The sequence below is a fragment of the Lepidochelys kempii genome, chromosome 10 (assembly GCF_965140285.1).
Source record: "Lepidochelys kempii isolate rLepKem1 chromosome 10, rLepKem1.hap1, whole genome shotgun sequence".
Lineage (NCBI taxonomy): Eukaryota > Metazoa > Chordata > Testudines > Cheloniidae > Lepidochelys > Lepidochelys kempii.
Window position 1 is genome coordinate 63,165,832 of NC_136389.1, and position 17,115 is coordinate 63,182,946.

At 43.9% G+C, this 17,115-nt stretch overlaps 1 protein-coding gene and 1 long non-coding RNA gene across 4 annotated transcripts in view; one reads left to right on the forward strand and one right to left on the reverse strand.

Moving 5' to 3' along the window:
* Nucleotides 1-4,168: 4,168 nt before the first annotated feature.
* LOC140894938 (uncharacterized) lies at nt 4,169-5,548 on the reverse strand. Its single transcript, XR_012153999.2, has 2 exons — nt 4,672-5,548; nt 4,169-4,370 (listed from the first exon to the last, which is right to left on the reverse strand). It is a non-coding gene; the product is annotated as an uncharacterized LOC140894938 (long non-coding RNA).
* A 54-nt stretch (nt 5,549-5,602) lies between these two features.
* The window catches only part of AP4E1 (adaptor related protein complex 4 subunit epsilon 1), a 33,436-nt gene continuing 21,923 nt past the window's right edge, over nt 5,603-17,115 (forward strand). For 2 of the 3 annotated variants that reach the window (XM_073303871.1, XM_073303874.1), the window contains exons 1-3: nt 5,603-5,816; nt 8,769-8,840; nt 10,037-10,160. In XM_073303871.1, the coding sequence (XP_073159972.1) occupies nt 5,661-5,816; nt 8,769-8,840; nt 10,037-10,160 (352 nt within the window). In that variant the 5' untranslated portion in view covers nt 5,603-5,660. The remainder of the gene's footprint in view (nt 5,817-8,768; nt 8,841-10,036; nt 10,161-17,115) is intronic. The other variant, XM_073303873.1, reaches the window with a different exon arrangement.

A 17,115-nucleotide genomic window follows, 5' to 3' on the forward strand; every position in this document is an offset into this window, starting at 1 on the left:
GTGGATAACTTTATGCATGGCAAGTAGTCCTGTTGGAACTACTCACTGCACATCAAATTAGTCAAGTATGTAACTCTTTGCAGAATTGAGGCCTTAGATTACATATTCTTCATGGCAGTGATTGTCTTTGTTCTATTTTTATAATGGGGCTAGGACCTCTAGGTGCTACCACAATAAAAATAATAAATAATAAAATTGAGCTAATCATCCTCCAGAGCTTATGCAAATTCTATCATCTTCACTAAGAGAATAATTATCTTCATTTAACTGAAGACATGCAGTGTGCAAAGCTCAGTTTTGCCAGCTTCAGTCACACAGTAGGATGTCTTCAAAAGGGATATTCTAAACTGTGTTGTCCTTAACAAATTTAGTCCTTAAAAATATCTAAGAACACAAACAGAAAGCTTTTAATACATCTTCATGAAATTGCCAACTTTAAATATTTTAATTTTCTAAACTATAGACCTGAATTTCCTCCTAGTTGTTTTGTTAATATCAGAGAGGTACAAAAACAAGCCAACCAATTTAAAGCTTTTATCTTCAAGTCAAATGTTATGATCAGACATATAAGGAAAAATTTTTTTCCCTTGCAATCATATAACTTAAAAATGGTTGACACAGTTTGCTCACTCTCTAAAACAATTAATCCTTGGGTTGAAATTAAATATGGGATATTTCAATCCAAAAAGAATTTGAGAAAATCATGCAAAACTAAAAAAAAAAAGGTGCATGTCTGTATTTTAAATGGAAGTGAGCATTCAACCTTAGCAAAATGGAGAGCCTGCTATTCTGCTATCATGAGCAAGCTGACTGACTCTCACTGATTTCAGTGGGACTAGGATTTTCCCCTATTTACTATTCAGCAATGGAAAAAAGCTTTCACATCTGTATTCAAAAATACATCAACGATTATGTGAGCATAGCTTGTAGCAACTGGTGGAAAATCCCAGTATACCAGGCCTAGAAATGCCTGATCTCAGAGATCAGAGAGAAATGAATAGACAAACAGTGCATTTGCCTTTAGGGGTTGAAATCTAGACTGAGGTTGTAAGTTAGCCACAGTGGTCCCCTCCTCCACATATTTATGCCATTGCTGTCTTGATGCGTGTTCTGTTCCACTCTTAGCATCATCTGTGAGATTCTCCTTCCATATAGAAGCATGGGAAGTTACACTGTTGTGTTTCAGGGCAGTTCTGAGTCATGGCCAAAGCCTGAGGTATGTGACTGACAAAGAAAGCAAAAGATAGGGGCCACTGAAATGAGGATTAAGCTCCTTCAGTGTCAAACTGCTGAGGACAACAAGACTTTTGCCTTTAGAACCTGTTGTAATATAATATCTGTGAAACTAGACCTAAATGCGATCATATAAAATGAATCCTATTTGGAAAAGATGGAGTATTGCATGGGGGAAAAAAATGGTATCTGAAGACAGTCAGACTCATGACTTTCAAGGTTTTCACTTTCTCACCACAAATATTATTTTTCACAGCTAAGAAATCTTAGGTTTAGTTTAAAAGTGGAACAAAAATCATAAGTGACACTCAAGGGCTGCATTCTGCAAACCCTTACTGATGTGAAGGCTTACTTACTAAGGCTCTTGCTTGTATGAGTACTACTATTGAGAGCAACAAAATCATATGAATCAGACCAACTCCTGGGCATCATCCTGGACTTGGACTTCTCTCTACGTTCTCACATCCAGGCTATCCCTAAATCTTTAGACCCCTGCGCAGATACAAAAAGTGTATCAGCATTGGAGCTGCGATCCACAAAAATAGTCTGTGGATATCTGCATATTTGCAGGGCTCTAAACAGCTCCACAGGTCACTGCGCAGTAGTGACACAGGGCTGTGTCAAGCACCCAATTCCCAGCCCCACTTCCCCCCAGAGACCTCCTGCCCTGCCACCTGCTCTGACCCTGCCGTACCTCCTTCCCCGCTTCAGGCAGGGAGGCTATAATTCTGGGTCCTTCTATGCAATGCTGCCCTCCCTGTGGGGAGCTTGGACACCCCAACCCAGTTGCAGGGTCTCTAATGCATGCAGTTTACCGCCTGCTTATTTAAAGAGCAACCCCACCTTATGGTGCTTGGCTCAGTCCCTTCTGGGAGTTGTAGTTTACCTCCTCCCTCCAAGTAATCAGGGGACTACAACTCCCAGAATGCCCAGCACACTGCTGTGTGATTCAGAGAGCTGAACTGGAGCCTACAGGCTGGGCGCCAGCAATTCTGTTCAGGTCAGCGTATGCTGTATAGCCCTGTGTGGATACAGAATTTGTATCAGCATCCACACTGCGATCCGCAAAAATGGTCTGTGGATACCTGTGGATTTGGGCTCTATAAATCTTGCTAATTCTTTCCGCATAACTTTTCTAAGATATGGTCTTTCCTATCCACCCACCAAAATTCTCATCAAGGTTCTTCTCATCGTCTTGCATAGTGATTACTGTACCACCCTTCTCTCTGGGCTTGACAAACACAATCTTGCCCTGCTCAGATCCATTCAGAATGCTGCTGTAAAGATCATATTCCTAGCCAGTCGCTTTGATGAGGTCACCCCTCTCTTTGTATCCCTCCACTGGCTCCCCCTTCTCTATCACAACAAACATAAGCTACTTGTCTTCATTTTCAAGGCCTTTCATGGCCTATCACCACCATACCTATTCTGTCTGATTCACTATTTAGATGTCAAATCCTGCCTCTGACCAGCCTATGAAGACAACTTCCATCACCCACTTGTTAAAATTTCAATCAAGCACCTTCGTGTTTTCTTTCATGCTGCCCTTCATGCTTGGAAGGAGCTCCCCACAAACATCAACAAAACTACCTCATTAATCCTCCTCAAGGCTCTTCTTTGCCATGATGCCTCCAACTACCTGAAAATGATTAAGCTGCTGGTATACTGAGACCCACAGCCTGTCATGCTGGCCAATGCGGTCTCTTTGTTTCCTTATACTCCCCCAGATACCTGTATTCAGCTGTTGTTCTTGTCCCATACTTAGATCGTAAGCTCTTTGGGGTAGGGACTGTCTTTTTGTTCTGTATTTGTACAGCAACTAGCATAATGGGGTGCTAGTGCATAAACAGGGCTCCTACGGTAATATAAATAATAATAATGTTAGTGTTTGCAGTATCAAAACCACATGCTAGTTAAAGAGACAGTACTGAAACAAACAAGCAAGCCATAACATTGTGTCAGATCCTGGGTCTGTCTGAAGTGTACAGAATGCATGTAGGGACGGTGTGGTGCTGTGGTGGCACCTTTCCGCTCCTGTGATCCTAGGGCCACTGTGAACAGGCCCAATTGCCCAGCATAAGAGCTAGAGCAGGCTGAGGGCTGCTTTCACTGATGCCAGTTGTTCTAAGGAGCTAAAACCACAACCAGAGATTGGCACATGCTTTCTTCCAGCCACACCCGCTATGCCAGCAGAATGGAGGTGGCTAAGCCTTTCGGGAGCTTCATGCCACTGGATAATCCATTTTACATTGATGTGATTGTACCAGGGCTGACTATATGGTCTCTCCAACCACATTCCATTAGCTGTTTGGTACAGCAGCTGCATCACACCACTAGAACAAGTTACCTAAGGAGGTTGTGGAATCTCCAAAATTGGAGGTTTTTAAGAACAGGTTAGACAAACACTTGTCAGGGACAGTCTAGAAAATACTTAGCTCTGCCTCACTGCAGGGGACTGGACTAGTTGAACTATCGAGGTCCCTTACAATCCTACATTTCTATGATTCTATGACACTATACCATAGGATCCAGCCCAATGTTTATTGCTGAACCAAGTTTAAAAAAAAAAAAAAAAAAAGAAGCAAGCTTTAGCTTTTGATAATTACACTCTTCAGGTTACAAAACAGAAACTGAACTTTAACAGAAACTGATTCAGATTTAATAATTTAAAGGTTAAAAGGGGCTTCTTAAAAACAAAAAAGATCAGGTATTGGGTAGGATGTTTCACTCCTTACTTACTCGGTCTGCATTTACACTGACAGAAAACTGTCAATCAGAATTTAAAACAAGATGGAGGAAAAGAACAACCTTAATATACAACAAAAAGAAACTCTTCTTAAATTAATCGTTATTTACAAAGTAGATGCTTACTGAATATTATGTGTAATGTGTCTGGAGAGAATAATTTCACAGTACAAAAGAAAACAATCACAACTGAGAAAATGATCGTCCATTGCTACGATCTCTCAATTTAATTATGAAATCTGAATCAGCGTGTGATTGTACATTTTGTTTTTCAGCCTTATCCATGCTGTTCCCATTGAAGACAATCACAAAACTCCCACTGACTTCATTGTTGAAAGATCAAGCTCATGTCCCACGGTATACACACATTTCTTCACTTTCAAGAGCGGATGCTGTAAAAACAAATTTTTCATCTCTAAATGAAAAACTACTGAGAAAAACTTTAACAAATTAGCCCCCTGGGGCATTTTAATTTATTTCTTTGGGGTTTATTTTGTTGTTTTTGCTACTGAAGAAAAAGAGAAAAATCTCTTATTGATATTTTCCATTGGAATAAAGGATCTGAAAATTCAGTTAATTCTGCTACTTAACTTTAAACTCATTCTTTTCAGACTTTCACAGATGAATAAAGACCTAAAAGCATGTAACTGATTTGTCACAGCTTTTGCACATCAAAATAAGTATTTTACTAACCTATCCCAACCACTGCGTCCCTCTCGGGTTGGCAGGATGAGTGACCATCCTAGGGTTTTGAGATTTTGTGAAAGGACTTATGAAGAGAGGTTACCTAAAGCAAATCTTGCCAAGTTTCAAAACCTTGTGCGAGCAGTCCTGTCTGATTCCAGGATCCTTCTGTAAAGACTGAATCCCCTAGCTGTGCGCTCCAGTTTAGAAAGCGGTGTTTCAGCTCCACCTTTAGGTTTAGCAAGCTGTGTGTGGCAGGGTGTTGGGAGTTAAGGGAGGCCAGGAAACCTCTCAAAGAATTGGGCGTTGCCACTCACCAATGGTGATCAGTGGCGAAAGCAGGGAGCCGCACAGCAGATGGCCAGCTCTGCTCCCTCACACAACTGAGCCGTGTCCATATGCAGCCCACTTGCTGTGCCGAGGTGAAGCTGATGAGCAGGGCACTCTCCCCTCTCCGTGCCGGAGGGAATGCCAAGTCTCCATGCCCCCCAAGCCCAGACAAGGGTCCTAGGGGGAAAACCAGAGTTGACAAGAGCAGCCCACAGTGCTAAAGGGGCGGACTCCTACTCTGGGCCGGGGCCTCGGCCCACATGCTCAGCCCGCTGGGGTGGATCCATACGGCCTGCGCGGGAGAACTGTATAAGCTGCCGCCCGCAGGGGCTCCTAGGCAGCGCCTCGGGCCCCAGCCCTTCAGGTCTGCGGGACCAGGCCTGGTGCTCAGGCGGGGGTCGCTGCTTTCCCCAGGGCTCCCTGAGGTCCCACATCACCTGGCGGGGACTCGGGCTGCCTGGAGGCCAGGAGCCCGCGGCTCTAGGCGCCTCTCTCCCCGCGCCAGCAGCGCCCCAGTGTCCGCTGGCCGCGCCAGGCGCCTCAATAAAGTTTTTTCAGTCCGGGAAACCGGAAGTGCGGGGCGGCGGGGGCGGGAGCAGGCCCTGCCCTTCCGGGAGGCGGCAGCCTGCGAGTGGGGGGCCGCCGCCGGCGGCGGGGCTGGGCCGGGTATGAGCGACGTGGTGGAGCGGACGCTGAGCGCGCTGCCCGGCCTGCTGGGGCAGCACGACCCGGGGGCCGGGCCTGGCGGGGGCCCGGGTCGGTTCTCGGCCACCTCGCGGCTGGGCGGCTTGATCCGGAGCATCACTGCGCTCTCCTCCAAACATGTACGGGCTGGTGGGGGAGCGGGGTGGCTCAGCGGGGCTGGGCCCTGGCCGGCCGGACCTTCTCCCCTGTCAATTGTAGCCAGTGATGAGCTGCCAAAATCTTAACAGCAGGTTCCCTCCTTAGCCCACGAGGGGGTCGTTGTCCACCCCCACCCCCTGGCACTCCTGCCCCATCCAACCCCCCCCCCCAGGACCTCTATGCCATCCACCCCTGTCCCCTGACTGCCCCCAGAACCGGGCAGGAGGGTCTCATGGGCCATTGTAGTGGGTGCCCACCCCTAAGAGCCAGAGGCACCTGCTGGGGGGCGAGGTGGGGAGTCCCAGAGGTGCTTATCTGGGGCTGCTCCCAGGAAGCATCTGGCAGGTCCTTCTGGCTCCTAGGGGTGGGGGAGCGTAGCTTGGGGGGGAGCAGGGGGAGTGGCCATTCCCCTACTGATCACATCAAAAGTTTTGCTTTAGGCACGGACTCTCTGGGTGCTCCAGGGCTGGAGCACCCACAGGGAAAATTTGGTGAGTGGAGAGCACCCACCGGCAGCTCCCTGCCCCGCGCCCGGCCCCAGCTCACTTCGCCTCCACTACGCCTTCTCTGCTGAACGCGCTGACCCGCTCTGCTTCTCTTCCCCCCCCCGGCTTCCCGCAAATCAGCTTTTTGGTGGGAAGCCTGGGAGGGCTGAGAAGCAGGCGGCAGCTTTTTGCTCAGGTCAAGGGTGGCAGAGGTGAGCTGGGGTGGGGAGTGGTTCTCCTGCGGGCCTCCCCCAGGTTACCTGCTGCAGCACGGCCGGCCCTTCTCGCGCCTCCCTGCCCCCCTGTACCTCCGCCTCCCTGGGCCTGAGTGCAAAGCCGCTGTCTGCTTCTCAGCCTGCCCCGGCTTCCTTCGCGAACAGCTGATTCACTGGAAGCCTGGGGGGGGACGGAGAAGCAGAGCGGGGTGGCACGTTCAGGGGAGGAGGCGGAGACAGAGCGGAGGTGAGTTGGGGCCGGGGGTGGGGCGGGGAGCTGCCGGTGGGTGCACTGCACCCACCAAATTTTCCCCTTGGGTGCTCTAGGGCTGGAGCACCCATGGAGTTGGAGCCTAAGGCGCCACTTTTGGCCAGTTAAATTTAGAAGCCCTTTTAGAACTGGTTGCCCTCCTGGAACAACCGGTTCTAAAAGGGCTTCTAAATTTAACAACCCGTTCTAGCGAACCGGTGCGAACCGGCTCCATCTCAACACTGATTGTAGTCATGGCCTTGCACCCCCCACCCCAGGCTGAAAGCGAGCGGGGAGGCTGGGTCCGCGGTTTCCCTTCTCACCCATGTCCCTGGCTTCCCGTGCCGCGTGTGTCTCATGTTCTGGACAGGCGTGAAGCCACGGGGGTCCTTGTCGCCAGGTATTAGAGCAGACGGGTTTTCGGCCAAGCAGCTCCGCCCGCCCCTGCCGTGGGTGGGGTAGAAAAGCCTGAATGTGGAAGGTCAGCAGGTGTTGGCAGCTGCCTCTGGGGTGAAACACACCTGTTCAGCCCTGCTCAGTAACATACTTTTCTTTCTACCCACCCTGCCTATTGATATGGCCCCAGTTACAATAGAATCTGGGTGCCTCATAGGCTTTAATTAGAGTGCCAACCCTTCAGGATTGTCCTGGAATCTCTAGGAATTAAAGATTTTGGAATTAAAGATTGTCATGTGATGAAATGTCCAGGAATACGTCCAACCAAAATTAGTGACCCTACCTTTAATATATTTATACTTAGTATGCTTACTTCACCTCTGGTAGAAAAGTGCTGTAAATCCCTATTTTACAGACTGGGAGCTGAGGCACCAAGAGGTTAAATGGTTTGTCCATAGTCACACAGGAAGGCAGTGACAGAGCAGGATCTCAAAGCCAGAGTTTAGAGCCCTACCCATTGGACCATCTTTCCAGTTTAGTACAGGGAGTAAATATGAATGCAATACACAGTGATCAGTTTTTGTTAGAGTAGGTGTAAATAAGATGATGTAACTTGGCCAGGATACAGAGATAAATCCCTTTATATTTCTAAGAGTGCGTGCTGTACAAGTGGGCAGGACCTTAGTGTTATCTGTCGTCCAAAATAATGCATTGTATCATTCCCTGACACCATGCTGTGTATTATTTCAAATACTGATTTAGAAGAAAGGGTGTTACTGGCTGAATTACCAGTGTAATTGTCTAGGCACTAGAGGTCTCATCAAAGGGCATGTCTACGCTTACCTCCAGAGCGATTGATCCAGCAGCGGTCAATTTATCGCATTAGTGAAGACGTGATAAGTTGACCGCCGAGTGCTCTCCCGTCTACTCCGGTACTCCACCAGGGCAAGGGATGCAGGTGGAGTCGACGGGGGAGCGTCAGCAGTCGACTTACTGCAGTGAAGACATCGCGCTAAATAGATCTAAGTACGTCAACTTCAGCTATGCTATTCATGGAGCTGAAATTGCGTAACTTAGATTGATCCCACCCCGCTAGTGTAGACCAGGCCTAAGTCCTAACTAGGGCCAAGCTTGCTGAGCTTGCAAAATGGCTGCAGAATGCAGTTTTTGTTTTGAATGGCATGTATTAAAACTGTGCACTTTAAAATATTTTCCAAGTCCAAGAATATAAATGAAGTACTGTTAGACCCTTTTAAATCAATAAACTTATGTATACTGTAATACAGGCCAATGGAAGAGTGAGCAGATGAAAGTGTAGATATGGAAAGTACCATTTTTTGTACTTTAAAAAAAACAGTATATGGAAATCTAGTGAAACCCTTTGAAGCTGTAAATCTAGTGAAATTGGAAGTGTAATAGCTTTGTAATATTATTTATACAAAAAACAAATGAAGAACGTAAGATTATATAAATTATTTTTGATAGAATTCTAATAGTTCATGCTTTCCTTGCCATCATCTGTTTCTTTTTTTTAACCCCTCCAAAATTATGCAAGATCTTAAAAATGTTTAAATTATTCTTTTATAGGAGGAAGAAAAATTAATACAACAGGAACAAACTAATTTGAAAGCAACAGTTTCTGCTCCCACTACAACAGTTGTAAGTTTTAGTTACTACGCTATTTGCATAGCTGAAGTTGAAGTATCTTAGTACCTGGCTGTCCTCACGGTGGTGAGTTGACCGCAGTGGTTCCCCTGTCGACTCCGCTTACTCCTCCTGCCGAGGTGGAGTACAGGCATCGATTCAGGGATCGATTTGTCGCATCTAGACGAAACGCGATAAATCTATCCCCGATTGATCGATCACTACCCACCGATCCAGCGGGTAGTGAAGACGTACCCTTAGAGTTCTCCTGCCCATCTGTTTGTGCTGTCTCAGAACACTGGTTCTACCATCTGTCAAGTTACCACCCACTGGTTGCTTGAGATTAGTCAAGGAATTCTCTAATGGAGACCAATCATTACAGATTTCAGACAAGCATGCTTCTGTGTTCATAACAATTACCTTTCTAACCTAGCATGCAGTTCCATTGTATATGCAATCTAGGGATTAGCTGTACTTGAAAATTAATTTGGATTAAGGTAGCATGTGAATTTAGAGAGTAAAAGTGGTTCCAGAATAACTCCATGTGTGGATGCTCTTATTCCGGAATAGGTCTGTCCACACATGACGTTATTCAGGAATAATTATTCCCGAATAATTCGATGTGTATACAGACCCTTAGTATGATATCTGTCTTTTTGCGACATTGTCACACCGCAAGATCATGTTTAATCTGTCAATCATTATTGGCTTTATAAAGTTGTGGTCCGCACTACAAAAATGTTTTTTAATAGAGAAAGTATTTAGTGGAACCATTCCTCTTCCATTTGTGACTGCACTGACCACTTTCCTCCCATTGGTGATACAACAACAGTGGGATGTGGAGTAATTTGTGGTATTGTACGTACGGTAGTACAGTGCCTTGTGACTATTCATTTTAATACCCATGATGGTCATAATTTTGTTTTGATTGTAAGGATGCCACTCATAACCAGATAACATATTTATGCATGGAATTTGATGAAGTTCAGTTGTAGTTTAACTTAAATTTGTTTTGAAAGATTAGTATCACATCAAATATTGATAAACTTTCATTTTAGAAATGTTAAATTCTGTGTTTAGAAAAAGTAGTGCTTTTTGTTTATAATATATACTTGTCAAAGTCTCAAACCTCAATATGTTAGAGCTGTAAAAAGGAACAGAGCACTTATAACTATTCTAAATTTCGTAATATTTCATTCTTGGTATTTCAGAGACTGATGAAAGAATGTATGGTGAGACTAATCTATTGTGAAATGCTGGGATATGAGTCCTCCTTCGGATACATCCATGCTATTAAGCTAGCACAACAGGGAAACCTTTTAGAAAAAAGAGTTGGTATGTGTATAAGACTGGTATATCTTAATATTGTGCTCGAAATTGCCACAAATGTCCCCTGAAATTGGGTTGGAAGTCATAGTAAATACAAGAACTGGTTGAAAGTTTATTTTCAATATGTTTTCTTTTTGGGGGAAAAAAATTCAACTTAATATTTCAAAATTTGAAAATACAAGATTATTTTAGTTTTAAGGAGTTTTAAGTACCTGGTTGAAAAATGGGTGCAGAGGGGAAACCATAAAAAAAACAACAACCCACCACCTTTGTATTATTTAATAATTTTAAATATCCGCTCTAGTAAACAGGAGACACATATAAGCATTTTCATTTAAAGGATATTTCAAAGAGACACATTGGCTTGAAGGTCAATTTCCATGTGGAAACTTTATATATAGTTGTCATAAATAACCTCTTAAAATAATGTAAGTGGAATATTAAAGAGACAATATTTAGTGGAGTAAGAGTGCTGGTTCTCCAACATTCAACTGTATTTATGTTTTTATAGGGTTTTATAATCTTTTCTTTTCAATATTAGTGCAGTTCCCTTTAAGCATATTATTCCCTGTCTTTGTACACATCGGTCACCGCGGCTTAGAGGTGGCTTGTGACAAATGAGGCGAGAGGGAAGATAACGAGAGCGCCAGTGCAGAAGTCTATGGAGAAATCTGACTGATGGTGTAAAAGAATTTTTGAAATTTTACACCACATATTGTATGGGTAACAAAACAGAGATATGAAACTCTTCTTTATCTACAAAGTCTTATCAGTAGATTTGTTTCAAGGAGTTGACATTCTGATTAATCTGGGGTATCTCCAAGAGGTTGCTGATTCAAGTGTCTTAGTGAAGACAGGTTTCAGAGTGGTAGCAGTGTTAGTCTGTATCAGCAAAAACGATGAAGAGTCCTTGTGGCACCTTAGGGCTCGGCTACACTTGCAAGTTAGAGCGCATTAAAGCAACCCCTGGCGCCCTAACTCCTGAGGTGTCCACACTGGCAAGGCATGTAGAGCACCTGGACTCTGCAGCTGGAGTGCTCCTGATAATCCACCTCCACGAGAAGCCTAAAGCTTGCTGCGCCCTGGCTGAAACGCCCAGGCGTCAGTGTGGGCGAAGTGTTGCATTACTGCGCTGTGATTGGCCTCCGGAAACGTCCCATAATCCCCTGAAGTCAAGTGGCCACTCTTCTCGTTGTTTTGAAATTGGCTGCAGGCATGTGGCTATCCCCTTTCAAAGCTCCGTTTCTGACCGCCAGCATGCTTATCTGCTCTGGAACAAAGCAAACAATTAGTATGGAATGCTGCTGTTGTGAGCGTGTGTGAGAGGGTGTGGGTCTGCTGCTATCTGAATTTACGAGACAGCATGCTGACACGCTTTCAGCCCCCCAAAATACACTGTCTCTCCCCCCACATACACACAACACACTCCCTGTCACACTCTCTCCCCCCATCCCCATTTGAAAAGCACATTGCAGCCACTTGCACACTGGCATAGCTACCACAATTCACTGCTCTTTGTGGCATTGCAAGAGCTGCTAATATGGCCATGCCTGTGTGCTTGCAGCTGATAGTGTAAACACATAGCAGCATTTTCTCTGCTGCGTTCTCCGAAGGATGGTTTAACTCCCAGTGCTCTACATCTGCAAGTGTAGCCAAGCCCTTGGAGACTAACAAATTTATTTGGGCATAAGCTTTTGTGGGCTAAAACCCCCTTCATCAGATGCATGGAGTGGAAAATACAGAGGCAGGTATAAATACATACCACATGAAAAGATGGGAGTTGCCTTACCAAATGGGGGGTTAGTGCTAACGAGCCAATTCAATTAAGGTGGAAGTGGGCTATTGTGATTTTTCCTCCGTTGGTATTCACCCCTTCTTGTCAACTGTTGAAAATAGCCCACTTCCACCTCAATTGAATTGGCTCGTTAGCACTGATCCCCCACTTGGTAAGGCAACTCCCATCTTTTCATGTGGTGTGTATTTATACCTGCCTCTGTATTTTCCACTCCATGCATCTGATGAAGTTGGTTTTACCCCACAAAAGCTTATGCCCAGATAAATTTGTTAGTTTCTAAGGTGCCACAAGGACCCATTTTTTTTAGTGAAGACATTTCTTGTGTTGCAGAGAAAATAGTTCAGATGTGGGCCAAATTATCTGCATCCACAATAGCAAGGCAATATATTGGGTAAAATAACTGTTAGGTTTTCTGTGTTTGAATTTCAGCTGGTATAATTCACAAGCACTGGAGTTGGATAAACCTTGTATCAGAAACTGTAATTTTAGACCCATGTCCTTCCTCACTATTGAACACCAGTGAAAAGGTGCTCAGTGTGATGTTCGTAGGAATTGTTAACACCTTGTGGAAGGCAGGGTGCAATCTCTTTTGAAGACTACTTGTATATGGTCTCTGATCAAGAGATTATTTCTTGACATTGACAAACTGGCTAACTGTCAACCAGTTTCATATCTTCCCTTGTAGGTAATATTATTGAGAAGGTTGTGTGAGACCAATCTTTTAGTATCTAGATGCCTCAGATATCCTGGACAAAAAAACAGCACTTGTTGCTTTGGTTTGAGGATCTACTAGTAATGGAGAATGAGTAGGTGTCTATGTTGATATTTTAAAGTTGTTCAGTTGTCTTTGGTACTGCTGACTCTACATACTGTTGTATGCAATGGTGGACAGGGATCTTGAGTGTCTCCATTCTTTCCTGGGTGAGCGGTCCCAGGGGGTTGCATTAGGGAATTGTTCATCTGCCTCAAGGGTTCTCTTGTGGAGTCATCCTCCATCTTGTCACTCCCTTTGTTTGGGGTGTGTGTGTGTGTATTGATTGTGTAGTGATTTAGTCCTAAGTTGAGCACAGGATCTGGTCCAAGAGGTGAATATAGCTGGGCTGCTTGGTAATAGTGACCATAATATAATTGAATTTCATATCCCTGTGGCAGGAAAAACACCACAGCGGCCCAACACTGTAGCATTTAATTTCAGAAAGGGGAACTACACAAAAATGAGGAGGTTAGTTAAACAGAAATTAAAGGGTACAGTGCCAAAAGTGAAATCTCTGCAAGCTGCATGAAACTTTTAAAAGACACCATAATAGAGGCTCAACTTAAATGTATACCCCAAATTAAAAAACATAGTAAGAGAACCAAAAAAGAGCCACCGTGGCTAAACAACAAAGTAAAAGAAGCAATGAGAGGCAAAAAGGCATCCTTTAAAAAGTGGAAGTTAAATCCTAGTGAGGAAAATAGAAAGGAGCATAAACGCTGGCAAATGAAATGTAAAAATACAATTAGGAAACCCAAAAAAGAATTTGAGGAACAGTTAGCCAAAGACTCAAAAAGTAATAGCAATTTTTTTTTAAGTACTTCAGAAGCAGGAAGCCTGCTAAACAGCCAGTGAGGCCCCTGGACGATCAAGGTGCTAAAGGAGCACTCAAGGACGATAGGGTGGAAAAACTAAATGAATTCTTTGTATCAGTCTTCCAGGCTGAGGATGTGAGGGAGATTCCCAAACAGCCATTCTTTTTAGGTGACAGATCTGAGGAACTGTCCCAAATTGAGATATCATTAGAGGAGGTTTTGGAACAAATTGATAAACAGTTGTAAGTCACCAGGACCAGATGGTATTCACCCAAGAGTTCTGAAGGAACTCAAATGTGAAATTGCAGAACTACTAACTATAGTCTGTAACCTATCATTTAAATCCGCTTCTGTACCAGATGACTGGAGGATAGCTAATGTGATGACAGTTTTTAAAAAGGGCTCCAGAAGTGATCCCGGCAGTTACAGGTTTTTAAGCCTGACTTCAGTACTGGGCAAACTGGTTGAAACTATAATAAAGAACAATATTGTCAGACGTATAGATGAACATAATTTGTTGAGGAAGAGTCAACATGGTTTTAGTAAAGGGAAATCATGCCTCATCAATCTACTAGAAATCTTTGAAGGGGTCAACAAGCATGTGGACCAACAGGGTCCAGTGGATATAGTATACTTAGATTTTCAGAAAGCCTTTGACAAGGTCCCTCACCAAAGGCTCTTTTGCAAAGTAAGCTGCCACAGGATAAGAAGGAAGGTGCTCTCATGGATTGGTAACTGGTTAAAAGATAGGAAACAAAGGGTAAGAATAAATGGTCAGTTTTCAGAATGGAGAGAGGTAAATAGTGGTGTCCCCCAGAGGTCTGTTCTGGGACTAGTCCTATTCAACATATTCATAAATGATCTGGAAAAAGGGGTAAACAGTGAGGTGGCAAAATTTGCAGATGATCCAAAATGACTAAAGATAGTTAAGACCCAGGCAGACTGCAAAGAGCTACAAAAGGATCTCAGAACTGGCTGACTGGGCAACAAAATGGCAGATGAAATTTGACGATAAATGCAAAGTGATGCACATTGAAAAGCATAATCCCAACTATACGTATAAAATCATGGGGTCTAAATTAGCTGTTACCGCTCAAGAAAGAGATCTTGGAGTCATTGTGGATAGTTCTCTGAAAACATCCACTCAATGTGCAGTGGCAGTCAAAAAAGTGAACAGAATGCTGGGAATAATTAAGAAAGGGATAGATAATAGGACAGAAAATATCATGTTGCCTCTACATAAATCCATGGTACTCCCACATTTCGAATACTGCATGCAGATGTGGTTGCCCCATCTCAAAAAAGATATATTGGAATTGGAAAAGGTTCAGAAAAGAGCAACAAAAATTATTAGGGGTATGGAATGGCTTCCGTATGAGGAGAGAGTAATAAGACTGGGATTTTTCAGTTTGGAAAAGAGATGGCTAATGAGGGATATGATTGATGTCTATAAAATCATGACTGGTATAGAGAAAGTAGATAAGGAAGTGTTTACCACTTCTCAGAACACAAGAACTAGGGGTCACCAAATGAAATTAATAGGCAGCAGGTTTAAAACAAATAAAAGAAAGTATTTCTTCACACCGTGCACAGTCAACCTGTGGAACTCCTTGCCGGTGGATGTTGTGAAGACCAAGACCATAACAGGGTTCAAAAAAGACCTAGATAAATTCATGGAGGATAGGTCCATTAATGGTTATTAGCCAGGATGGGCAGCAATGTTGTCCATAGCCTCTGTTTGCCAGAAGCTGGGAATGAGCAACAGGGGATGGATCACTTGATGATTACCTGTTCCTTTCATTCCCTCTGGGGCACCTGGCACTGGTCACTGTTGAAAGACAGGATACTGGGCTAGATGGACCTTTGGTCTGAGCCAGTAGGGCCATTCGTATGTTCTTATTCATATACATATACACACACACACATACCCTGAACCAGAAGAGAGGCAGATGAACAATTCCATAATGCAACCCCCTGGGATATATATTTGAGGCTTCTAGGAGAGTTAGTGAGATGGCATGGGCTCTCATGTCTTCAGTACGTTCATCTCCTCTCAGTTGATCTTGCCATTGTGGTTGAATGTTAGGTGGCAATCTAGGCACAAATGAGAACAAATTAGTTGAGGCCAAGTCCAGATATGACACAGGCAATGTTGGTAGGTTGGGAAAAACCTCTGAAGTGGCTGGCAGGGATTATATCGGCTTTCTTGACTGCAGGGTTGTGCCCATCACATTGTAACCTCCTATTTCGTTGAAGTTTGCCACTTGAGAGTTCAGTTAGAAAACAACTGCTGTTGGACAATAAGGTAGCACCTGTTAGTTACCATGAAGACTGCTTTTTAAAAATCAATGTCTGGCCAGAAAGCTGTGGTTTCTTCTTTGCAATATGGAATTTGCTACCATAGTCCATGTCTTTATCACTTACTGATACTAGACTACTGCCATGTATTCATTGTAGGCTACACCTGAAATTAATTCAGACACTGAAGGTAATCCAGAATGCAGTGATCTGATTGTTTAGAGGTTTATCATGCCAGAAGACATTTCACCAGTGGCTCAAGACCTATCTATTGGTTCCTTTGTGGAATCTAAATAGTAAAACCTTAAAAGGCCTGAGCCCTGCCTGTCTGAGACCCACAAACAGTTCCACCTTTTCTGGATAATCACATGGGATCAGAAGAGGTGCTTATTCCATCAGGGTCCTTGATTCTGGAATTTAGTTCCCTCCTTAGTTCCACATGGTTGAAGTCTGTGACCTTCAGGCCATGCCCCAAGCCCCATCTGATTTCCTGGGTATCTGAGGAGGGTGTGGGCATGAATGGGGTTTGAGCTGTGATAGAGGATTTGTTTGCTCTGCTATAATTATGTGGGTTGATTTGTGCTATTTGATTGGAATGACCAGTTTTAACCAATTTTTTGTGTTTGATTGTGTTATTTTAATGATGTCACAGTACCTAGAGCTCCTTTGAATAGGTCTGTTTTATAATTACCAATCCAAATAAATAGAAGAATAACTTAATTGAGTAACACTGGAAAATATATAGTGTTGAATTATTTAATGTAGTAAATAAACTGGGACACAATAATTCACTTAAAACTAATATTTGCTATATGGTGTCTCCGTCCTTAAAAATGAAGTGCAGGCTGCTTATGGGTAGTTGTCTGGTCTACGGAGAATATAATTTTTTTAGTGTGGGGAAAAAAGCATTCATTTTCTAATGAATTGTCTCTTGTATGATGTCATCCTCAGCGCTTTAGATCTGACAGCGTTACAGAGGCTTCTTAATTTTGGACACAGCTTGTGGGTTTCAAGTCCATCCTTACTGAACAGTACGACCAGCTAAATATCTCCAAGCAACCAGATGATAAAAAACCAGTTAATTTAAAACTCTGACGTTAAAAAAATAGGGTGCATCTACACAGCAAACCGCCCATCCCGCACAGCAGCGAATCTGAGTCAGTTACTTGGGCTCTGAAACCCACTGCTGCAGGGTTTTCCCCCCTTTTCTCGACTTACCCACAGAGATCCTATAATCTGCCGGTATTTTCACCGATGATTTGAGCCGTCAACTCTTGTGCTCTGGATGTCTTTCGTTTT